This window comes from Sylvia atricapilla, chromosome 3 (assembly GCF_009819655.1).
Source record: "Sylvia atricapilla isolate bSylAtr1 chromosome 3, bSylAtr1.pri, whole genome shotgun sequence".
Classification (NCBI taxonomy): domain Eukaryota; kingdom Metazoa; phylum Chordata; class Aves; order Passeriformes; family Sylviidae; genus Sylvia; species Sylvia atricapilla.
Genome location: NC_089142.1, coordinates 29,202,560 through 29,228,990, shown reverse-complemented (window position 1 = coordinate 29,228,990; position 26,431 = coordinate 29,202,560). Strand labels below are relative to the sequence as shown.

General features: G+C 38.2%; 2 protein-coding genes across 4 annotated transcripts in view; both read right to left on the bottom strand.

Moving 5' to 3' along the window:
* Window positions 1-2,486: 2,486 nt before the first annotated feature.
* Window positions 2,487-10,080, bottom strand: SDHAF4 (succinate dehydrogenase complex assembly factor 4). The gene is made up of 3 exons (XM_066315015.1): window positions 9,931-10,080; window positions 7,421-7,573; window positions 2,487-6,277 (listed from the first exon to the last, which is right to left on the bottom strand). The coding sequence occupies exons 1-3, from the start codon at window positions 9,968-9,970 to the stop codon at window positions 6,168-6,170; spliced, it is 303 nt and encodes a 100-aa protein (XP_066171112.1). The 5' UTR covers window positions 9,971-10,080; the 3' UTR covers window positions 2,487-6,167.
* A 3,371-nt stretch (window positions 10,081-13,451) lies between these two features.
* FAM135A (family with sequence similarity 135 member A) overlaps window positions 13,452-26,431 on the bottom strand; it is a 65,945-nt gene continuing 52,965 nt past the window's right edge. For 2 of the 3 annotated variants that reach the window (XM_066314986.1, XM_066314987.1), the window contains 5 exons: window positions 25,349-25,446; window positions 19,940-20,091; window positions 18,925-19,035; window positions 15,644-15,757; window positions 13,452-14,896 (listed from right to left, as the gene is read on the bottom strand). In XM_066314986.1, coding sequence (XP_066171083.1) covers window positions 14,691-14,896; window positions 15,644-15,757; window positions 18,925-19,035; window positions 19,940-20,091; window positions 25,349-25,446 — 681 coding nt within the window. In that variant the 3' untranslated portion in view covers window positions 13,452-14,690. Of the gene's footprint in view, window positions 14,897-15,642; window positions 15,758-18,924; window positions 19,036-19,939; window positions 20,092-25,348; window positions 25,447-26,431 lie in introns of those variants that run through there. The other variant, XM_066314988.1, reaches the window with a different exon arrangement.

The following is a 26,431-nucleotide window of genomic DNA, read 5'->3' as shown; positions in this document are numbered from 1 at the left end:
TCAGCACCACGTCACATGAGACTGCTTAGTTGTTAGGTTGACAAACTTCACCTTTATTAAGGAAAAAATCCAAACTAATTTGTAAGTTTGAGATACTTGTTGTCACCTGAGTATAGGTTTATTCAGTGTTACCCTCTTGGCTGTATCATGTTGTAGGCATTTGCTTGGGAGGTGGATAGGCAGAGGGAATTTAAAGAACTAGCTTCAGCCTTTTCACTCTCATTTTAAGACAACGTAACTCCTTTTTATAAGGTGTCTAAGAGCTGGCTCTGGACATCCCCTTCCCTGCCACCGGTGTCTGAGAAGGGTGCAGGCAGCAAAAGCACTCCAGATCCTGTTGTCTCACTGCAGTCCCTCCCCCTCTGAGGAAATGAGTAGCTCACACTCATGTTTAGGGACAGCCTGGCTTCCCTTGTCACCAACATGGTGTTGACACCTAATGCATCTCGCTTCAGACAGCTGTTTAGGCAGCCTTTAAAGTCAGCGGGGAGGATGCCCTTAAAACACACCCACTAACCATCTGTGAAGACAAACCCTCCCAAGACTGCAACAAGACTACCTTTTAGAGGCATCTTCCTGCACTACAGCTAGGAGGGAAGCACAGATGGCTACTTAAGTCATTGAGGTTTAAAACAATCACTTAGGAGAGTGTAAGTTATAGTTCAGTATCTGGCTTCTAGAACTAACCTGACCACCACTGCATAGCTCACCTGACTTTTGTCAGGGGCTAACATTTGAGAATTACAGCTGTATTTTGATGGGCCATGTAAGTCAGCTTTAATATAAATTAATGTATTAAGTAAGGACCTTAAAGAGCTGCTTTGAACACTCTCACCCTAAAAATGGCAATATTAAAATATATGATTTTTTAATTTTTTTTTACAGACACAAGGCTGTAGCTGACTGGGAGATTTAATGCCTGGAGAATGCATGTCAAGGACTGTCCTGCTGTAAGCTTGAATTGGCACTTCTGGTGTTATTTGAGGGGGAAAAAATTCATTCTCACAGCAAAAAAAAAAAATGCAGAGAGATGCTGAATATTTCTGAAGAAAATATATATGGTCAAAGTAATTCAGCAGCTTGGTTTCCTAAGGATGGGAGGCCAATATCTGCACTGCCTCCGTGTTGTGACGTGGACAGATGGTAATATCCCACAACCTTCCTGAAGCATCTCCAAGAGGAGGGCACTCCACCAGGCCACAAACACCACGCCACAAACACCACACTCACACACAGCAGTTGGCTGTTTACACAATGGAGGCAGGAAGGGCCTTCCTGTGGATATCCAGCAGTAGTTTATTTCACGTACTCACTGAAGGGGTCCAGGGTCCAGGCTTATAGATGGGTACAAGGGGGCGGAGCCAACACTAACAGCCAATCAACAGAGGGGTAGGCAGGAGAGTAGCTACAGAGACCAATAGGGAAACAAGTAGGGTAGACAAACGGGTACAAACCAATGAGGGCACAGGCAACAGAGAAGCTGCTAGAAACTGGCCATAGGTGGCAAACTGGGGGTGTAATGGCCAACAGGCCAACACGGGGGTGTGGCACTGGGGCTGATTGACAGCACGTCAGTTAAACGGGGAGAGGTTAGGGTCAGCGGACATTCTTCCAAGGCATGGCCCCAGAAAGTCCCCAAGCAGGCCCACAGGCCTCCACACTCCCACACTTCAAAAATCAGTAACTCCAATAACTCCAACCTATTCTGCAAAGGTGTCAAGGAGAGACATTAGACAATTAAGCTCTTAAAAGCTTTGTGGAAATCGGTGGCTGGGAAAGAGGTCCAAACAATTCCTCTCAGGGGGAAAAGATGGGCAGAAAGATGCCCTGTCTCTGGCCTAGTGGAAATAATGTCAATCAACACAGAAACATGGAGAAAGATGCTCAATTTGCAGGGGGTTTAAGACATTCATAGGAAACAGGACATCCTTATTTCCACCCCTCAGAGCACTCATCTAAAATAGAGCTCTTTTCTCAGGATTTGCCATTTTGTAACGAAGATTCAATTTCTACTGGGACACCCTTTCTACAACAACAGTGTTTTAGAAGATTACACATGACTACCCCTAAACAAGCAGCAGTTTTGGAGCTGGAAGAGGGAGCACAGCCACACCCACATTAGAATGTAGCCTGCACATCTCAGCTGGTCTGATATGGAATATGACCATCAGCTAAGCAAAGGTATTTTGTATTGCATCTTTCAAAAGCAAGAAAGTGACCACAAATGTGCATGGTTTTGATCTCCATAAGCACACGGAAACACATTTCAAACCATTTCCTTACCCTCCAATATACTTGATACTATATATTGACTCATGAACAATTACAAAAAACACAGAACTACCAAGACTGCTTCTCTTATAAATGAATACAGCTTTCCTCCTTTTTCTGACATTTCAGAACAAGACGGTGTTGTGCTTTTTCAATGGGAATACCAAAATAAGGGTCATAAAAAGGCATTTAATTTATCTGTAACCACAGACCACTGGAATTTGTCATCATTTATTGCAGTCAACTGAAAAAGTAGTAAAGTATTATAACAACATTCTATGGTGCTTTACAAGCATATGCTACCATCACAAGTAATTTTACTGTGATTCCATTATGTGTCCTGTATTCCAGATTAATAAAATCAACATGGAAATACATCCTTTCCAAACAAGGCAATATACAGCAAATTTCTTTTTTAACTGTAATTTGAAACTTCATGTATTTTGAAATAAAGTAATTATGGTGCAATTCCTTCAAATAATAAAGGCTCCATAATTTTAATAATGTGCAAAATGCAACTACACCAAGTAGCAGAAACAAGTTTAAAAGAGAAAACCTACTGCAAAAACACACCATGCAGATTTTTAGTAAAGAAGGTGAAAGAGCAGCAAGCATCTTGCAGTACTGCAAGAATTCGCTTACACACACAGAGCAATTTTCCTTTGTCTCCCAGAAAATTAACAGAAAAAGTTAGGGTACAACCCCTGCTGCTTTTCACTGTTTATACTAACAAAAAGAACTACAAACACATTCAATCAATATTTATGATAAAACCATATCTATGGCTGATCTAATAGTTAATGCCTCAAGCTATTTTCTTACTCTAATGCTAAATTCCAGTGAATTGCTAATAGTAATTATCTGGGAAGAGCAGGAAGACAGTTCCATAAAAGTACTGAAGTGCTGCTTTCCTAACTGCAGGCTCTGCAAGAAAACAAAGAGAAATGATTGTTTATACCCTACAATATCAGTGTATCATTTGTTACATTCAATCCCTGATCACTTTTGACAGGTACCACAAGAGATTTTGCAGCACCACAGAATTTCATGCTTAACTGTTACTGGAGCTTAAGGCTCCTCTTTTTGTTAAATGCCAGATTCCCAGACAAGGTAAGAGGGCCCCTTGGCATTCACTCTTTGGCTCGTACATATTATTTTGCTTATGTGTTCAGTTTCCTATGTCCTATTGACACATTCCATAAACAAGTTAAACAAACACTTGGTTTCTGGCACCAGCCTGGGAGGTGGTCAAAAAGGCTTGAAGTTGCTCAAGATTGAAGTGGTATCCTCTATTTCCCATGCACCAATTCCTTTTCAGCTATTTATAACACAGGTTAACAACAGCCTTTTTATTTTAGGAAATCTAAATCTGTTCAATGAAATGGCTGTCAAGCTTAAAACAGACTACCCAAGGAAGTGGTTGAGTCACCATTCCTGGAGGAATTTAAAGATTTGTAGATGTGGCACTCAGGAACATGATTTAGTGGCAGACTTGGCAGTGCTGGGTTAATGGTTGGACTTGATGATGTTAGAGGTCTGTTTCAACCTAAATTATTCTGTGATTCTGTTTTTTGAAGGAAAGCAAAATCCCTGCCTTTATGAGACACTCTGTCTTACTGGTACAGATGCTAGCACTTTCAGAATTATCCTCCAAATCCAGGTACTTCATCGATACTGGCATGGACTGTCTAGGACCTGAGCTCTGACAGGAAGGACCGCCTGCCTGTGGCTCTGACAGCAGCTGTCATCACCTGAAAGAAGACAAGCAGGGGCCTGGACAGGACTTGGGTCAGCCCTTAGTCACAAAGCTGAGAGAGACCGAAAACAAGCAGCTGAAATGTAAGGAAAATTATGGAAAAGTGAGACCAGTTCCTCATATGCTAAATCAAAATAGCGTAATTCTGCCTCCAGGGAGAAATGCACCTGCAGTCAACGCTGAGGAAAGCAATTAGATTTGAAAATCAGGAATCCCAAGAAGTGCAGCTAGGTAAACATTCATGGAATGTGTGCTGGGAAGGGTAAAACCTGGTATGAGAAGATAATGAAAGTAATGCAACAATCCATGGAGAAGATTTAGAATTAAAAAATAAAATAACTGCAGTATTTTACTGCCTCTTTGTGAATTAATATGTTAAGCATATTAACAATGATGCAGAAAAGGCAGAAGCTTCCAATTAAAATTTCCACTTCCTATTTGAAAAGGTGCTGTATTGTTGAGAAAGTATTTTCCAACACACCAGCAACTGAAACAGTAAAACATTACTAGAAAATAATTAACAAACAGCATATTTTAAACACAGCTGACAAAGCCTATCTTTAGGTAACTGAAATGTCAATAGACTTTGGAAAGATCTGTCACTCTACAGAAGGGAATTAGATAAAAATACATTCATTAGAATGAGTTAGACATAAATACAAACCCATTTTCCAATATCCAAGCCATGTTGCGGAATTTAAAGGTTCAAAATGTAATTATCACTAATTAACACCTTCTATGAGGCTCTTGTTAGTCTCATTTTGCTTGTCAGTTAGGAATTTGGTTGATAAACCTGTAACTGAACAGGTTCAGTATTTTTGTAGGGAATCATCAGAGTGAGACAAACATCCAAACTCACAACTAGAGCAAGACTATGTCTCAATATACACACCGGATACACAGACTGCCAGATCTTCCAAAGGAGCTCCCCCACTGGCTGCCAGTCAGTTTTAGGGGAGGCTGCTCTGATTTGTGATAAGCCCAACACACTTTAACGCTCTAGTTAAATCATGCTAAGGCAAAGCTAGGCAAAGCCCACACAGAACCAGAGTAATGCAAACCCCACACCTTTCTCTGATTCTGTAACTAGAGAAGATCCATTTGTTCAGGCTATCAAAAAGAACTCGCACAGAAATAGAGCACATGTTCACACATTTCAATAATGACAACTTACTCTTATTAGTAAGTACGCACACAAGTGGTAGATTTGCATTCTGCTACTACTCTACTACAGTAGACTAGGCAAATTCTTGAATGAAGAAGAACTGAGCTCAGTCTGACTGAAAGATACTTAGCTTGATGCCAGACAACTTAGTTTTAAGTATCTAAAATAGTAATCACCTTACAGAATTTGTTCCCTTTGACCATTAAGTTTCAGACAGTAATGCCGTATTTTTCCCAAGCAGCATTTAGCCCATGTGCAAAAGGGCACCTCCACTTACAAAAGAAAAGATAATGCAAGCAGCATGAAGAAGGGATGTGATAAAGAAGAGTGTTCTAGAATTACAAACAGAGCACCTCTACACTACTTGCAACCAAGAGCTGACACTCTGCAAAATCAAGTCTCCATTTCCATTGTGCTACTTACAGTCCTCAATCAGAGACAAGACTGTCCTTTCCCTACAAACAGGAAAAAACACCCAACCCACTGCAAAGGGGACAGAGGGAAGGTTCTTGAGTAAAGGGGCTTTTACCAGGGAACCACTGTGTGAAATCAGTGACCTACTGACCTCCTCGGAGTTGGTTTTACTTTTGATGGTGTCCAGGTTCATGAAATGCAAAGTTCTTGCAACACTTTTACAACACCACATAACTCTTTACATTCATGAAGAAATACAAGCTCTTATACATCTCTAAAAGCTCCTGACTACCAATTTCATACCACTATATTTGCATTTATACTCGCACATTGGAAATAGTATTAAATATCAGGCAGACACTGAGCTACTAACAGCTCCATAATCTGAGCTGCAGCATTGTGTTAATTACATTGCACTATTCAGAAAATTCATCACATGACAGAATCTGGTGGCACATCAGAAACAATAAGCTTCATAACAAATCCAGGTGAGATTTTTTTCTGTACATTATATTTTTCAGCAACTAGAAATATTTTATTAGCAATACAGACATTGAAGTATTAGAAATCTATACAACGTCCTTTTCTCTCCCAGTCTCCAAAACGTGTAGGTTCAGGGCCTCTAGGTCCACCCCTCTCTTTTGTAGTTGGATTGATTCCATCAGGGAATTCTAAAATAACAGAGAAAATTCATTAAAATTTCTATAATGTTGATAAATATGAAGATGTTATAATTTATGATGTTCTCCTTTCACTTTAATTTTCAAAGACAAAATCAATTATTTTTTGTTTTGACAGGCAACCTTGAGTTAAACATTTCCCAGAGTCCTACAAAATTAATTTCAGGTTTTTTGACTGCAATTTGTATCTAGTCACCTGGATATTTATAGTAATCTACTGATACACTAAAAAGCTTGTCCTCCTGACCTCAAAACAGATTAACATGGGTTATTGGTACTGATGAACTGTAGCAGAACATCACACTATGCTGAGTTATACAAAGCATGACTATGGCTTTTAGTTAAGTAAAGATAGCTAATTAAGAAGAAAGAAAGAGATTTTGTCTTTCTCCCATATGACAAAAATCTTATGTTCCTGTTTAGTTCAGCAGTGATGTATCTGTGCCTCAGTCTTGTCATGCAGCCCCACTGAGGTCACCAGAACACGACGACGATACCAGGTCTGCCCAGGCCTCACCAAGCTGCTCAGTAAACTCAGTATCAGTTGTTTCTTTTCAAAACACTGCCTTCAAGACTAAGAAATGTTGGCCACAAACTGCAGCATGAATCAGAAATATTTTGTGGACTAAGAAATAAAACAGGCCTTTTGAATAATCCGAAGTAGCTGGTGCCCTGGTGAGTTTACTGGCACCATTCACAGCTGTACTGTTACAGACCAGTATCAGCTGTTCCTCTGAATCATGCAATGCCTTGTGCCAGTGGAAGGCACCTTGGGCAAGCACTTGGCTCAAGCCCTGCTAAAGCCAGGGCTGGTACTGTCAGGACACCCAGGCAAATTTGCTTATCTCGAAGAGCAGAGGAAGCCCACATTCTCTGTGTAGCTTGCTACAATGTTTGACTATGGTTGTTCTGAAGATTCTTCTCCCCTGGCGCACCATTTGCTGCAACTTGTACCCATCCTGCCTCTCTGTTTTTTGGTGGTGGTTTTTTTTTTTTTTCCCCCAGAGTCAGTAACCTTAGCAAATTATTCCAAAGAGTGCTGAATGCCTGTCACCTCCTTGAACTGACATGAGCACAGCATCTCACAGTCTTGCCTTTAAAATGCACCTTCCAATTTTGTAGAAAGTCACTTACTTTCCAGGGGTTCCTTCTCCATACTGGACTCTTCTGGTTCATCAAACCGACCTACTGGTAACTTTGGTTTCTTTAGTGGCTGCTTAGCAGGTTCACATCTCCCTCCTGGCTTAGAGCTGGAGCTGCTCCGCAAGTGGCAAAGAAGTGAAGACTCTATCAAGCAAATGGACACGTGGAGCATAAATGTGGGAGTTTAACACTGAGTAATGCTGTGACTGTCCAGAGCACCTCCGAAAAAAACCTACTTCAGGGATGAGGGAGAGGAAGGCAGGAAAACAAACTCTAAAAACTTTTTAACATTCAACTCATGAACACCTAAAAAATCAGCACAGATAGTTATTTTTGGCCCTAGAAACATATGCAGGCAAAATTGTGTTAGTTGTATAACTCAGTTCACATAAACAGTGTATTTTAAACTGCTTTAACTTATCTTTGCTGTTACTTTCTTGTATTTTAGACTCTTAAACAGTAATTATGTTAGCATAGACCAGTACAGTCTGTTTTCCAGGAGAAATCCTAACCTCCCCCAAGAAACCTGCTGATTTCCATGTCTTGGCTCATTTCTAGCAGCTTTTTAATCAGAAAAAGCTTCTGCTTTCCCAAAGGGAAGTTTAAAAAAATAAAACATTCCCTTAGTAATAGGTTTCCCAGAATGCCAGCAGAGGATAGCTGGGTTTCCCTTAGGATGGTAAAATAATTCAGCTGGTAGTCAAAAGTAGGAAAAACTTTGAGCATGTTAAAGTTCAATTATGTAACGGCATGCAAATGCTTTCATTAAAAACATTAACTTTTTTTCCTTTAAAGTCCTACTAACAATTTGGTTAAAAAAGCCAAATGTCCACAGTGAGCATAAACCATCCACTAAAAATATTTTGGCTTTGGACAAGTGCCTAAAGCAGTTCTGACATTTCTTAAGAAGAAAGATTCAAACAGAAATCCTCCTTGTACTAGCTGGGTGCAAAGGACCTGAAAGAACTATTATTCCACTTTCCTGAGGAGATTGAATCAGGAAGCCTTCTCAAGCACTGTCAGTCTGACTCACCTTAACATACACCAACTAACAACTCATTTATATTCCCAGAATCAGCATATTCATTCATTTTAAAATACCACAACTTTAATATCAAACCCCACAGCTACATAAACTGTATTATGTCTGCCAATTGCTGCCAATGCCCCAAAGGAGTAATTTTTTTTTTTTTTTTTTGCTTTAAGCATAACAATCAACAGCAAAAGATCTAATCTGTTGCAAACATGGAGTCTTTCTACTCCTGTCAAGCTGCTTGTAATTTTTCAGTAAGCTAGAAGAAAAACTAGCTAGAAAATTAAATTATAACTGGCATTCTAGCCCAAATTCAAATAAAAATCAGCTTAAGGTACTGGTACAAAATTGGTTATCTTGGTCACCAAAGAAGCAAAATCCATTTTCCTTGATAGATTTAGTTCATAATCTTAACCAAAACACACTCTCCTTGACAGAGAGATGACGAAAGTTCAACATTAAACATCTCTGAAAAAGATGAGATGAACTGTCACCATTAATAAACCACATCCTACAAACTGATCTTTGATTCCCTCCTCTTTTACATGGTGTCACAAAACTCTCCCATTTATTAATTATATAACTGAACCTGAAGCTGAGAATCCCAAGTCTTTAAAGTTGCTGCGCTGCAAACTTTTGAAGTGGTCCACAGCCTGGGAATTATCCTAACAAAGCCATCCATGCAGTGGGAGTTGGGCACACATCGGAATGCTCAGAGGATTAGAGCATCATCCACATCTTGCCACGAACCTGACAGCCAAATAGAGCACAAACATCTAACAACAATTTTTTAACAGCTCTTCCATTAACATACAGCATACTGGTTAGTTTTAAGAGTATTGTATCAATAGCATCACAGAACCTCAGCTTTTGACGGAGAGGGAAGCGCCCAACAAACAGCCCAAGCTGAGGCCTGTGGGACAGGCTCTCTTATCCAGTCTTGCCTTACTTCTCTATAAATAAATCACCCCAATTTCCTCCGGTGAAGGGCACGGACCCGTAACTTCCAGGTCCACAGCACGTCTCCTCCAGTTATTCTCCAAACGATAAACCACTGTTTAGCATTTTACTGCCGTTAAGAAGTACGAAGCGAAGACAGGGCAAGAAAACCTCCGTAATAACAAATTTGCCCGATAGCAGTAGGTTTGCAATACAGGGGAGAATATTCATCCCGCATGGGCGGAGGGCGAGGGCAGGAGGGGGGGCAAGGGGAAGAGCGAGGAGACCGCAGGGCGGTGGAAGGTGCGGGGACAGCTGCGACAGCGCCGAGCCGCGGGCTGAGGAGGCGGGGCGGTCACTCCTCACCCGCCGCCATCTTGGGCGCTCTGCAGCCCCCCGGCGCCGGCAGCCCCGGGCAGCGCCCGCCCTGTGCCCTCGCTCGTCAGCTCCTGCGGGAGGAAGGGCAGGGGAGCCGGGGAGCCCCTCCGCGGCACAGCCCGGGCCCTCCCGCCCTCCGCCCGCCTCTTACTCGCTGCCCCCGGCGCGCCGCGCAGCAGCCGCAGAGCCATGGCGGGACGGAGCCGTGCGGGGCGGGCAGGGTTGGGGCGCAGGCGCCCAAGGAGGCGGCGGCCCCGGGCGGGCGGGGCGGCGAAGGCGGCCCCGGGCTCAGGGTTGCTCCAGCGCCTTCAGAATCCGCCCGTGGCCCTGTTTCTGCTCCCCGGCTGCGGTAAACGGGCGAACGGCGCCAAGGGAGCCACGGGTCCGATAGAGGCAGCTACGGGCCCAGAGAGGTGCTCGAGAAATAGCTGTAACTCTGCTCTCCACCCCTGGGCAAACCTGGAGCAAACACATCTTCTTTTCTCGATGCAGTGAAGAATCTAGCGCTGCAAGTACCCGTTTTCTTCTCAATGTGGACTGTAGTCCAGCTAGAATTGGGGGTTTTTTGCTTGGGTTTTGGTTTTTTTTAATTAAAAAATTGCACATTGTTCAAACAATACACAAAGTCTGCTTAGGACATGAAGGAACTTTGGCTAACACCATAGTGATGTACAGACAGGGTTTGTGCTTTCAAACGGCCTCTTTTCGGCTTCCGAGTTTAACCAGTGAAGTTGCTTTTAATGCTCAGTATAAACCTAACCCTGGGATAAGGAACACCCGTATTCATGGATTGGCGCTCCCGTTAATTAACTACAGCTAATGTTTTGAATAGGGCAACTTTTGCTTTTTGTCAATCTCGAAACTTCGCCAGCTAACCTTGTTTGTAGATAAAACAGATAAAACACTCTGTCCACAGATACTAACCTGCAGAAGATAACCTGGAGATCTGAATCTAAAATAGCATTTTTTGTTCACATCTGAAAGCTTGTAAGAAAGTAAATCTTGGTAAATTAAGGAGCAGCAGCACTCCCTGGAGTTTATTGAGCTACATCTGGCAATGCCTACACACTGAAAGTAATTAAATTTAACTGACTGCCTTACAAGTGACATTTTCTCAATCAGCCTTTTATAACATGGTTAATTAGACATTAGAGGCTGAAAATAATGCAAACCCCTTCCTTTATTCTAACAGCAAGATGCACTAGATCACAGAGAATAAAGACGAATGCAGAAAAACATGCTCTGCCCAAAAGCAGCAAGAGAAAACCCTAAACAAATCTTGTCCAAGTTCAAGAACTTAGTGTGTTCAGTACAATAAAAACATTATATCCTTCCCTTAAAAAAAATTACCAAGCTGCCTGCAGACAGCAAGTAATACTAAGCTCTGCTCCTAAACCACTTAACACAATCTATGAAAAATCATACATGTATGCATACATCCTATGTGCAAGCATACATGTCGAATTTCAAATGGTAAGAATGAAATAGCAGTGAAATATTATTGAGGTACCTTTTTATCCACCTCAAAATTAACTGTATTCAAAACATATTTCTTGTCTTCATTTATTGTGTTGCTGTAAAAATTCAGTTGTAACTCCTGAATTATTAATTTCTAGATCTTTTGCCTAAGGAGGTAATAAATCTTAACACTGGTAAAAACAAACGTAGCATACACCACAGGAATTTTCTACTTTGTGATTAAATGGAGTGTCTTCTTTTCTTGTTTTCCTTCTTCTGTTTACTGATCATTTATCTCTTGCACTGCAGCTTGCTTTGCGAGAGACACAAACAATATTCTGTTTGGCTTTAGCTAAAACGTGGACAAAAAAAGACTTACAGCTAGCACAAAGCTTGCAGCAGGTCAGTTCAGATGGGCCCATATACTGGTCTTGGGGACTACCTGGAAAGCACCACAACCAGCACTGCCCTGGACAGCAAATGTACTGACATTGCCTAAATGCCCTCTCTGCCTCTGAGACCGTGTCAAGAAACTCAGTTATCTGAACACCACACCCAGTCAGGGCTGGGCAAATAAAACCCGCTTGGAAACAAGGTTGTTTCATGGTTACAGGGCAAGTTTTTCATCAGTGTCAAATCTCTTTGCTCCGCTGCAAAGCCTGGTGATTTCCAGTATAACATGATCTCTTTTTCCAAAGTAGTAGCAATGCCTAGATTTACAGGAACAGAAAGTTTAGTCTGTATCAAGGATTCAAACACAACCCAAGGAATTAATTTATACACATAAAATGGAAACAGAGGTTCAGACACTATGTCATTTTATGCAGCGATCTAATAATATCACTGAAAGCTTTTTAAAATAACAGTACCAGCCTACTGCCTCCAGGGAACAAGAGACTTGACAATTAAAGGAATGGTAAGACCTGAGTTCTTACCTCTCCTTCTGTAAGCAGCATAATTCTGTTTCAAGCAGCTGAAGGATCCCTGCATGAAGGAGAGGTCACCATCACTAACGGAAGATGAAGTCCTCATTCAAAGAGAAGAGTGGTGAGATGGTGAGTAGCAGCACTTTGTAGCTGCTACTGACTGCATCAGATGACACTGACACAAGTATACATGAGGCTTTATTTAGGTCTAGGAAAGAGAAGGCAGAAAACTGCAGGAATAGGGGGAACATGCCACGCTGCATGTGCAGAGTTATCCAAAATACCCCAGCCTGCATGTTTTGTTCAGAGAGCCACTGCAAGTGACTTTATACAGTCTGTAACATGAACTGCTATGCTTCAGGGACATGATGGGGTGATCACACCTCTTGCTGCTGTCAGGCAGCACAGTCTTTGGGATGTCAAACAGCCCTCACAAAAGGTAGAGAACTGAGAAGGCTACCAGACCACATATGGAGTAGGCAATAAAAATTAAGGAAGAGAGAATGAACTTAATATTCTCTTAATTTGCCCTGTTCCTTGATATACTTACATGCAAATATCACATGATTTCCTGCACCGTCCATTTTCCTCAAAGAACAAACCTAATTCAAACTGTCTTAAATGGATGGGATCTACTGCTATGCATCCCCCCCCCAAAAAAAAAAAAAAAGTTTTAAAAAAAGTGGCTCTGTCATGATACTTCTGCTTTTCTGATCACAAAAGCATGATTTAAACAATCCTATTTCCAGAGACAGAAAGCAAGACAGACATTTTTCAATGGTGACAGAACCATCTAAATACTTGTTTGCTAAGAACAGTTTAAAGTCTTCATTGTGAATCGAGGAATATTTTGTTACTTCAGCTCCCTTAAACAGCTATTCAAAGTTTAGCCAGCAGCCAAATCCAATAATACTGTTAAATAAAAGACAGTTGAGATACCAGAGCATCATTTAAACATTTAGAGCTTAATATCAACATAATAAAAAATTAAGAATAAAAATAGGCATTGATATAGCGAAAAAGTATTAAAGATACCTTTGTGTCATAAGGACTTGTCTAACACAAATCTAATAAAATACTCTGCAGCATATACGTTGCTGAACTGTAGATGTTCACATGTTCATCTTGTAAGTTATAGGGAACCCTCCCCCCATATATTACACAGACTATTACACAACATTCCATATCAAATGCAAAATCACTTCAATATATACTATTATTGCTATATTAATTTCAAAAGTACAAATTTATTAATTATATACAAAAAGCCTCCCCAGAATTTTGGTAATTAGCAGAACATTTCAGTTTCTTTAGTTGCTTTTGTTAGAGTAATTTGTTCATTTTATTAACACCAGATGCATTAACACAGTGCTAAAAATAAACATGCATTATACAACAAATTTCTATTTTTCAAAAAATGTTCATGACAATTAATGTACAATTAGTGAATGCACATATAACTCTTTTCCCCCACCTTTACTGAATTATTGTTTGAAACAGAGAAAAGGGAAGGAAGAAGAAACCAAACTGCTGTTCAGCACCAGTAGAAAGTCAGACCTTTAACATTCCTGTATATCAAAAACATTTTATCTGTGTCACTAAACAGGTATAGTTAACAATATTGTCTCATTTGAAGATGTACTGATTTATATTTACAATACTTTATAGTTGATAAAACATTTTAACAATATTTAAAAATTGCTTAAATTCATAAAAGTATTGCAGAAATTTATAACATTTACTTATTTTAAGTATATACAAGGAAGTCCACATAAAATTGTCCATGTTAATCTGAGGAACTGACAGAGAAAGGAGCCGTCTTAATAGTTTGCAAAACCCCAATTTTTTGAAGGCAGCTGTCACTGAACATTCAAAAATCCTTAGTTGCCATTTGCTTCTGAAAACAAAAGTTCCAGTAATAAAATTTGAGTACGTAAACTAACGTGTTTTTGAGATCAATAGAAAGTATATTCCCACAGGCATAATATATTTAACAGCGACAGTAATGATTTTGTAGAAAACTCTTAAGCTGTAGCAGATACAGTCATTTTTACATATCCAGTATTTTAGCAGCTCATTGTGTTTCCAGTTAAACTTCCTACAGTGCTAAAATACAACAAGGGAACACGTAAGACATTGTTAGAATTTTAAAACCCAATTTATTTTTGGCATCTAAAGCCTTTTGTAAAATGTAGCCAAGTAACATTGACTTCTGTTGCCTGAAAGCCAATAACCAACCAAACAAAAGTACACACTGTGCTTTAATCGCCAAATAATTAGGTACCCAAAATTAAGAAAAAAGTAATAGAAAAGTAAAAAGAACAAAATAAAAAAATATTGCACAGTTACATTACCTAGAAAGTAAAGTTGATGTTAAAAAGCCCTAAGTGTGGATGATATAAATTATCTTCCATATAAAAAGTATAAATATCTCTTAAAATACAGCTGCAGCTATACTTTAACACCACACATAATCTGAATTCATCTTTTAGTGAGGTAATAACCAAGTCCCTTACAATGCTTTTCTCTACTGAAAATATTTTAGGGCAGCAACAAGAAAGAATTTTTCTAAAAATATTTCTGAATCAAGAACAGCAATGTGTGCAGCTCTCCCTATAAGAGAATCTGCTGTATTGGGTAATGCATTAATTACATTATAACGAACCAAATTACATTCCTTATTTTGAAGAACTGGCAAAAGCAGGTTCTGGATCATTTCCGCATAAATTGGTCCTGTAGAGGAAAAGAAAAGTTGTACTGTGTCAATTGCCAGAAACAAACACAATTCTTTGACCTTGAACTCAAAATGAACACATTCCAGAGTAAGAGAAGTAATGAAATGTGTTATGCTGTGGTTCTGTTAAGATAGAATATACAGAAAGTTTCATTTCCTCTAGAAATGTTGGAAAAATAATTTGAAGCTATGCATTTTAGTGTTTGTACATTTATAGTGAGAATGTACTTATCAGTAATAATTTATTACATTACGTAAAAGTTATTTGTCAATATATAATACTAGAATGCAATTGTGCTAGGCTATCTCCACAGTAAGTACAACTGACCCTAACTGATTATGGAAATATTACCTTTTCGTTCAGTGCTATTATTAAGCCACAGCTAAAGACAGCCCAGACCTTGATGCTACAATTTGATATCCTCAAAAATCAAAATTATTTGTCCTCCCTGTTCATGGAATAGTGCATCAAGGGCTGTGTCTATCTCACCTAACTTTCAGCAAAGTCAGTAAGCTAGAAACTTGTTCAGTGTCATTTCCATCTGCATGTAATAGAACAGGACAGATACAGAAAGCAAGTCAGTCTCCATGTGGATTTTCTCTCTCTACTACTACAAAGTAATCCCAGACTTTCTAAACGCATAAGAGAGGTGCCTCAGTTAAGCAGCCAAAATTAAATGGGGGGAGAGTGATACGTGTGAGGTTTTAACCTGAGTGGTTTGTTTATTTTGCAGGATATTTATTACCTGATTGTTTATCCTTTAAAGCTGTTTTACACATCTCAATGCGAGCAGAGTGATAAGGAACATAACGATCCTGCAGAGATCCTACTAACACAATGTTTTTGAAGTAATGAAGACCTGCAAGAAAAAAGGTATCACTTACAGCAAATCCTTTTATCTATTACTAGAGAATAATTAAACTTTTTACAACTGGTATTTAGCACTAATTTATTACAGCATCTTGCACAAAAAGGGAGAAAAACTAATTAAAATAGGAAGAGATACAAAATAATGAGATGTTTGGTACCAGCCTTTCCTCTGTACATATTCAATACACATGGCCATGGCTCTGTTGTAAGTTTCCCATTAAACTGAGTATTATTCAAACCTTCCTCTTGTTTCTTAGGAATACAGTGGTTGGTTTCTGGCTATACAGAAGAGAGTAAAGCCTCACATCTCTTAAAGAAACCTAAAGATGCATGCTGCCTTGTCTTCACCGATGTTTCGGGCAATAGCTGTATGAGAATTCATGCCTAGCACCATACATCATATAGCCCACAGACAATAGTACTCAAACAACAGTGTCTGTAGTCATGCTGACATAAATCCACCTAGTGCAGGTGCCTTTATAAGGTACTGCTCACTGTAAGCTTTAACCAGCTCGAGCACAGGTACAGAATCCAACCAGCACAACCCCAAAGTATAATTTAACCTTTAGAACTAAACTCAGACTTCCTACTTCTCAGATAAGCACGCTAATAGTAGTGTGATGCAAAGGTAGGAAGCCCCACCCTCATCTGTAATGACAAAGTTACAGCCCTTAAAGACATTTAAGTGATACATTTTCTCTAGAAAGCTGCAGCAGATGTATGGTGCTGCCCATCTACATCAGGCCAAACACAATGGAACACTTTAAGAAAATAGTTTGCCTGAGAACAGCCCCTTCTAAATATCATATTTTAGACCTAAGCATCATCCATCTTTCATTATGAAAAAGTGTTTGATCAAAATCTTCAGCAGGAGCAAAGAAAGTATATAGGGTATTTCATAATATACGTGAGTTTTACTTATTTATTTATTATTTACTTAATCTTCATCCATTTTGGGGTTAAGCAACAGGATGATGTGTTTAACATGTTATGTTCTTTGTCAAATTTGAAGACTAGAGTCACAAGCTATCATACAACAATGTAGCTGAGACTTGACCCTCAAAACACTACCTGCTGGATCCAAAGCAAGTTTTAGTTTTTTGCTGCCTTAGGGATTTTCCCAGATGCAAAGCCAATGTCAAAAGAAGACACCACATTAAGCAGTAACAGATGTTTCTTCATCTTAGATCCCTGTTTTCCTATACGATTACAAAAATCAACAGAAGTTGCAAAATCAAGGCTGTACTTCTCAACACTGCTGTCAATCTCTTGTACCCTCGGATTATGTGACTTCTGGAAAGACATGTTTAGAATCTCTGTTGAAACCAGAACACAAATTCCCTGTACTGAAAATCTGAAAAGAGGAATTGCGCAGGTTGCCAAATGCCTCTCACCTTGTGTCTGAGAGTCAAGCCAAAGCTCTTTGCCCACTGAATGAAAAAAGAGATGGCAGCACAGAAGCAGGCCTTGTACAGATACCAAGAGTTAAAGGCACCAACTCCTACATACTGTATATGAACCTATCCATCAAAAGAAGACTTACTTCCTTCTCTGTGAGGGAAGCATAAAACTTACTTTCTTTTCTCCTTATCTAAAATTATTAATTTTTCACATCTTTCTCATGTCTCCCCCATCCTTTCCTTCTTCCTTACGCCGACCTCACTAAAGGACCTAGAAGCAAGATGGTGTATGAGGCTGTGGGCCCGACATACAGCTCTTTCCATCTCTTTGTTAAGAAAGAAAAAAGCAGGAACTGAGCTTAAAGACTTTTATATTCCTTCTACCATTTATGGGGAACAAAGTCTGAAATGCACGGTATGACTCTTGAGACAATACTATCTAGGTCTTTCAAAAATCCTGTCATACAAAGGTCTGTCATCAGAAAACACATCACATTGCTACAACAGACAACAGTACTCAAACAACAGTGTCTGTAGTCATGCTGACATAAATCCACATAAAAACCAAGGAATATGATTTTTTTTAAGCCAACTGATTAATTAATCTGATTATCTCTTAACAGGAGTCCCCAGTGTCTTACTCAGCAGCAAGTGTCTAACTTCTTACATAACTTCTGTTTACATTCAAACATTTCTTTTCAAAAGACAGCAAAACTAGATTGAGTTCACCTTTAAATACCGGTTCAGCTTTTAATATTACCTTATCATCAACAAAATCACTTTGTGATAGTAGATTCTGAAGAGAAGGGTAAAAAAACATCAAGTTTTTCTGAAATCAATTATTGATCAATATGCCTGTCTTACCTATAATTTTTCTTCTTGCTTCTTCCTTATTATTTGCTGCTTCTTCTAAGTCTGTAAATTTAATAATCAAGCACCTCAAGAGCTATATGTCAGTCTTTACCTGCCCATATCTTTGTACTTCGTTGCTTTGAACAAAATTTCAGCTGTGGTAACCTGGAAATATTTTGATGTAGGAGTGTGCCTGGATTTTTCACAAAATAGCACAAGCATCTCTGGCTCCACAACTGCTTGACTGACAAACAGTCAGAAATACCTGTCAGATGAGTCCTCAAAAATTTTATAATGCTTGATAATAAAGCATTACCTGCTAGCACATTACCCACTGGCAAATGCATTTTTGGCCAACAGTTGTAATAAGAATATTCAACCAAGAGAAAACTGTATGAGTGATATAGTAGTATGAATAATCTAATCTGGGATTTAGCTATTATGCTAAATACAATTTCTTCCTTTATTAAAATGAGTTTTTGTTTTCCCTAACCATCTTAATGAGGTAATATAAGATTAGTTAGCAAAAAATTTGAAGTAGAATTTTAGACTTATAGCATAGATAAGAAAGGCAGATACAGAAACAGGTAATCCTAAATGTGTATGAATGTACTTCATTCACTACAGAGAGGCTCATAGATATTAAAAAATCCCCTATTTATCCATTGGTATAGTGGCTGCACTCAAGTTCTGCACATTAGTTAGGAAGGAAAGTCACAAAGTAATATCCTACCTCTGCAACAAAAATGGTTTACTGTTTACTTGAAGAATACAAGACTAAAGTAACTCTTTAATACTAAAACTGAAACAGGAGCTTTTTTGAAAATAAGGGGTTTTTTTATGTTTCCTATTCACATTTATACACAGTTGCTTTTAAGAGATAGGAAACATTAACAGAGCTTACCTGCTTTTTTACTGAGTTTATATAAGAATGTCTGTCGTGGATCTGAATGGTCTCGACATGTCAATTGCAATAAAGAACCAGACTTCTTCCATTTCTGCATAAACCACAGTCCTGCATTGTTAGGTACAACATGAGTATAGATCCACAATAAAATATGACAACTAATTAACCATAAATATAATATGTAAAGTTCCTAACAGTCTCTCAGATGTTAATCTGACTTTTCATGTAAGCATTGTCAAGCTTAGAAACAGTTTAAATTTTCATTTTCTTTCCTGTCTATACAATGAAGCTTGAAGGCCTTTATTTTCACATGCCTGCCCACAAAAAATAACTTCCAGAAAGTGTAAATACAGTAATGCTAGCCAGAATACACACACTATATTTCAATAATTTATATAATATTAGAACTTTCAGATGTTCAAAAAATAACAGGCATTACTTCTCCAATTTCTAAATGAAACTCATTAAATGTAACTTGAAAAAAAAGGAAGTGGAATTTACTCACAGGAATGCCACAGTAGAATGTTTTACATGGTGCTATATTTTCTTTATTAGTCAATAATAATAATAGGTGACTAACTGGCTTTTCAGAAAATCTTCCCTCCCTCACCATTCACATCTGCAGAAACATACACTGCAGGTTGTAAGGCATTTTTGAGAGGGAAAAAACACTAATAGTTCAGAATTATTTTAATGTATCTTATCTAATTGTTTGGCAGATGAAGTATGCTCAAATTCAGTTTATAATAAATTGAGTTCAATAGATTAAAACTGGGGTTTATTGATGCTATAACAAAAAAAACTGAACCAAACATACTGGAAAATACTTATGCCAATCACCTCTTGCACATGCTTTTATTAATACTTTATTTTTATAATCCTTATCTCTGCTTATGACAGTGAAATACACAGTTTCTCAAAATCACAGTAATGCAGAAAGGTGCACCCCACATGGAATTACTAAGTGCATTTCAAAGACAAGATTTTCCCTAAACTGAGAATAATACTTCACCTGTATTGACAAGAGCACTGCTGTTGTAGAGGGTACCAAGATGTGGTCCAGACAGAGACAGGAAGGTATGAAGTTTGTTGAGGTAATACTTAAATCGATGTCTTGTGAGCACAGATCGGATTATTAAATTACCCAGTGAGTGTCCAATAAAGCTGTTTAAAAAGAAAAAGCAGTATAACATGGAATTGTATGGCACGATCTTTTTTTCTTTAACAGAGAAAAAGAAAACTGGTCAGGAAATGCTAGAAGGGCATAGGAAAAAATTAATGAATACTTTCCATTCAGACCTGTATTTTATATCATGCAGGAGGCATAGCTTGTCCATATCTCTCAAGCTGCACAAACTCATTACAAACATGTTTGATCTCCTCCAGAAATATTTTATACAACATTTTTGAAAATCTTGCTCTTTCTTGTCTTTTGAAAAGCTAACAAAACCAAACTATCCTTCCACCAGCACCTACCACCCAAACCCAAGATTATTTCTGGGTTCATTTCTATTAGCACCAACTATTAAGAAAATATTTTATGAGCCATGCATGACTGAAAACATCATTACTTTGGCATGTGATGGCACTCAATATGGTAAATGTATGAACATTCCTGAAGCAATCTGGTAGAGACAGAATTTAAAGGTAGTCCTAATAGGGGGGAACACCATTACTTAACTGAATCTGCTTATTTAAAAACAGAAGCAACATCTCAGATCTGCTTAGGAGATTGACCAAAAGAAGTGATTATAGCTTGAGCAAGCAATTGAAGAATGTGTCTCTGTCAGGACAATAGAACTTTTAGGTGTTTCCCTGGATAAGCAATTTAAGGGAAAGACAGATTTGACTCTTTAGCTTCTTATATCTAAGGATAAATATTACTTAATATGAGGTGCTTACTGTCCTATATGCAAGTCTATATAAAGCATTTCTTTAAAATGGACACTAAGAAATTAAACAATTCTAGTTATTATGCCTACAGATCCCTGCTGAGGTAAGGGCCACACCAGACTAGGCACTGACTTAAACAGTAAACAGTAGGGACCAGACTCACAGAGTCAGAAGAAAAGAGTCAGTGCCTTCCTGCATTATAAATGCAACCCTAGGATATGGTGAAAACAGAAAACCATCCAAAAATATGTACAGTAGAACTATCACTGCTGGATCACATAAGTGCTACATTATTATACTTCTAGGATCATCCTTCCTGTTTGCTCTGTACCACTACATTCATCAACAAAAGTTGCTAAACAAAGCTTCCTGTAACATCTATGTAAAATATAGTAGTAAAAGATTACTTGACTGTTTAAATGCTTCCCAAGCAAGAATCGCTGCCTTGGAAAAATATCTATTTAAAGATAAATTTAAAAATTCAAACAATTGGTTATAGAATGGCAGAACCACCCTGAACTCATCAACTCCAAAATAATTACACATTTCTATGACAGAAAAAGGTTTTTTTATTCATTATTAATACATAGTTTAAGCATGTATGTATATTCTTCTCTGCTTTTAGTACTAGATTTCCAATATTATTTGTATGAGAAAATCTTTGCTTGATCTTGCTACATTTGCCTAGCTAATTTTGAAATAAAAGATTATGTATCCTCTGTGGTGTCAGCACAACACCACAGGATTTGCAAAACAAAACACTGAGCTGCTTTCTTGAATACTAAAATTTAAAGCTATTCCCTTGGAGGGCATCATAAAATCCACACAAGAACAATAAAAACACAGATTTCTTTAAGAACAAGTAAATGCCCACAGAAATTGAGTTGATCCTGAAGATGATCTGCATGATGTAACTGCTTTTGAGTAAAACAGATTGTTTTCTAAAGAAGGTCTGAACATTAGCAGAGAAATTCTCTGGACAGTTCTCCTACAGTTCAGACAGTATTTAATAAAAGTCATAAGGAGATGAGAAACTCTTATATAGTACCATAACAAAGGGCATTTTCTGTGAAAAACACAGCAATCCATCTATCAATTCTATCATCCCTAAGAGTACAGGCATACATAACCAAAACTTCAGAAACATGAAAGATCCATTTTGAGGAAAACTGGGAGCCACAATCAGCTATGTGAATGTACCACAAAGAATAAACACTTGTACTTATTTTGAAAAGCCTTAGAAATATAATAAAGGTTACAGTAATATGTTGTGGTCCAATTCAGATGCTTGGGTGAACACATAATAAATTTTTTTTTTTAATAGAGAAAGCTTTAAAAATTTGCTCAAATCAAAGAGGAGAGGAAAAGGAAAATCCTTCAAATAGGATTTTTGAATGTGTTAGACAGGAATGTAATCCATCCTACTCATGGGATGCTCTGCAAAAGCAATGAACACTAGGTGGCAATATTACAGTCTTCTGAATATGTCATTAACACATTGCAGTTAACAGAATTATAGTTTTTATACTTGCTTTATGATACAAGTCTACCAATTCAGATCATGCTAGTACATCAGACACAGCAAAACCTCATTATTCTATGCTAACAAACAAAAATCCTGTCCAGTTATAAAAATTCATGGAAGGAAGAAAAATCCATCAAGATTCATAATCAATGATGTGCTGAAACAACAAACAGATGTTTTAATACATGTATAGCATTAAAAGCTTTTGTTTGTTTTTATGAGCCGATGTTACTTAGGGAAGAGGATGACAAGTCGATTAATCTACCTGAGGTCAAAGTCCAATACAAGTCATCAGAAATTTACATAAGACCTGACATGCGCAAAATGGCTTCTGAAACTCCATTAGAAGAGCAGGTGGTTTATTCCCAGCTGCCTAGTTACCTGGGAGAGCTTCCATCCTCACAGATACTCAAAACTTGAATGGGTGTGACTGAGCAGTTTGACATGCTTCAAAGTTGCATTAACTTTGATGGTGGCATTGGTATGACTGGTCCAAATGACCTCCAGATGTCCCCTCAACCAAAAGCCTCCTATGATTCTTTACTAAGCAATTCTTTTATAAGGCGAATTGCATTTGTTTTGAATCAAGCTTCCAGCTCATGTTTCCGTGTGCTGCTTGCGAGCACAAAGATTTTGTTCAGATGAACGAACGTGTTAGACAGTGAATTGCTGCAATAACTGCTATTAGCTCAACAAGTACCAAAAATGTTTACTGAAGCTGACACTACTCCAGTGGTACAGGGTGTCTTTTCTCAGTACAAGAATGTAGCACAGTAAGCAGGACTTTACCATTATTTGAGAGCATAAGACTCTGCATTTATCCAAATAAAGGGCAGAATCTCATAACATCTCTGGACTTAGATTGTATCTAAGCTGATTTTGATTTGTTTAAGCTGTGACAACAACCATCTGCCAGTGAAGTACCAAGTTAGGTCTAAAGTTGTTTTAGTTTCACTACAGTTTATATTAATAACAAGTAGTTATTCTGTGTGGTCTGAACTGTGTATCAGCAGAATGAAGTGTGGTGTGGAAGACTGTAGGTACAGGTATAATATGGCAGAGATCCCCAACGGTCTGTTAATGGTCACAGCAGGAGCACAGTTGTGTAACCTTTACACAATTGTGTAAAGGTTGGCATTAGGAATAGCAGAGAATGGGAGGGAAAAAAGAGTAAATGGGAAACAAAAGAAAGAGCATATGTGCCAACTGGAAATATAGAAATATGAAACTAATCTATCCAGACCCAAGGCCAAGGGAGCTGCCACCATGAACAATATTGTCCTTATACTGAAGCCCTGGGATGCTGATGTCCAACTGCTTAAGCAAGACAGAATCCAACCATCTTAGGATGTTGGCTTTTTTTGCCATACAAAATCATAGATCGGGATACTGATGTCTATTTTGAGTGGGTTATGGAGCAGCATTTGTAGAGAGAACACTTCCTTTAGGAGATGGGGATATTTTATGAGGAGAAACCAGCATCATTCAGGACACCACAGATTACTACAAAGGCTGTCTTCTACAGTGGCATAACCAAAATGAGGCAGGAAAGCATTGGCTTCTTGAGCAGAGGACTTCTCAGCAGTACTATCCCAGGTTTTCTGGGTTGTCCCTTCAAGGCATTGCATAGAGGCACAAGTCTTCCTAAAAGTTCTCTCATGTAGCTACCAGAGAACAGTGGATTTGTTGGCAGACTTAACTTTCTCACAAGAAAAGCTTAAGTTGAGAAATGGTTCAGTAGGGCCCAAGACAAGTATACACTTTAAAAAGGAAACTAAACAAAAAATTCCTAAGGTTTTTTTTTTTTCTTTCAAGTGAAAAGAAACAAATAAAAGTGAAAATATTTACAATCCGGAAGTCTTATGAAAGAAGCAAACCAAAAGCAAACGAGTTTGGTTCTCAGGTATAAACAATGAGAAGATAAGTGGGTGGGTTTGCTCATTACAGCCTTCAGACAACAGCATGGGAGAGAAGATCCTGGTGGGTTACAGAACTCTTCTCTCCCATACCAAGGGTGCTACCATGTAGTCTGAGAAGCAAAAATACGATCATGCAGTGCCTTTTTTTTTTTTTACATCAACAGTTTAGACAAAATTAAGCATGTCAAATCTTGCCTATCTCAAAACAGAAGCATTTGTTTAAATAGTGAGATTATGTTTAAATGTTTTAGATGTTTCCTCCAGCTGAACAAGGCCTACCAAACAACATGTGAATGCAGAAACTTGTCAGAAACACATGTGACTAGCAAGTAAAAAAAGCTGGATGTACAATTTGAGGATGCCTAAACAAATGGATGAAGTCAGGCTTGAATTAGCTCCTTTCATCCATTGATGAGCTAACACTGCTGAGTTAGTGAGGTAGTCTGCCCATACAGTGCACCCTACTTTGAGAAAATAAATGCAATGGGCATTCCCTGGAAGTAAATGCAAAAGAAAACAGGAATGCATAGACTGTGGTAAGCTCTCTAATAAGATGTAAAACATGTTCTTTAGCAGATGAAACAATGAGAAAACATAAAAACTAATGAAATATATTTTCATGCAGCTGCCCTTCAACGTCACAGGTAAGATGAAAGTGCCCTGTAGGAGTGACAAGACAAACAGTCTGCCATGTCATACTTGGTGAAGGGACTACAAAATCAGAAAGAAGCTTAATTCCTGGCACAGTGCTATTACAGGTTCCTTTGACTTTCTCAAAATACTATCTGTTTTTCTGCAGAACTCTATTTTGCAGAATTTGTGGAACCACAGGACAGCAATTCCTTAAATGTAATACTTAACCTCTGCCATAAAGCCACCAACAAATGAACTTACAACATTGTTCAGTCTTCTTCAATCTGGCAATTCCCTCTCTCTCTCCACTGTCCTCCTTTCCCCTACTCCTCCCCTGTCCCAAATTGCTTTATCCCATCTCTCTTTTGGCCTGCTCCTGAGCATCAATTTAAAACAACCCAGGGCTCTAGTTTTAAGTTTATTTCTGTAAATAGTATAGAACAGATATTACCTGATTTTTGAAAGGGGTAGATTATAAATTTGTATATACTGTATAATTTCATCTAAAAGGCGATCTGTCATGGAATCAAAATCAGCAAAGGTATCATTCTGTAAAATAAAAGAAATAAAAAATAATAACTGTATTTTCTAATGCAGCAATATACATTCTGCATTCAGTCTGAATTCTTACTCCTAGGTGTTTCTATCAACAGCACACAAATAAAAGCATTGATATTAACTCTGAATACAAACACTACAGCTAGTTATTATAAATTTTTCATGTAATTTTCTTGTAACATGGAATAAAGTGATACATATTTTACTGTAAGACTACTTTCTTCTAAAATACCAAAACAAATCTTAATGTTACACATCCAGCCTTACTTCTAAGCTGTTATCTACACTCAAGATTATCTGTAGTGAAACAGAAGACCAAACTGCATATTCAGAATTATATCACACTTCCCATGAAATAGAGGTGAGACAATTACTGCAACAGCAGCCTACAGTAATACTGGTTATTCAAAATAAAACAAACAAAATTCTTAAGGCCTTATCCCCAGTTCATAGCCACTTCTCTCCAATGATCAGCAGCAAAAAATTCTGAGATAGGCAAAGCCTGCCTAGAACTTTTCAACCCAAGTTCCAAAGGATCTGTGCTAAAATCTGTAGTGTTCAACATATTGGTAAATGATCTGGGAAAGGAAAGAAGGAGATGAAATATCAGATTGTGGACAAAACTAAATATCCAGGGTAGTCAAATCTAGAATCAATCAGAATTTCAGAAGAATCTTATACTATTGCATGCCTGGGTGATAAAATGGCAAGAAATGCAAACTAATGTTACACAGAGAAATCCAGCCCTAACTGTATATGCAAACAATAATCTACACATCTGTGCTGCATATAATCAGCTATGTTAGGAAAGCAAAGAAAGAAAATAGCAATATAGCATTTTGTCAGTCTGTAGTGCAAAAGCATCTTAAATACCCTGTTTGGTTCTGATCATTCCATTTTAAATGACAAGAAGTTTCAAGTGGGCCAGGAAGGGTATAATGGATGAAGAGAAACTGTTTCACATCTAATTGTAAGA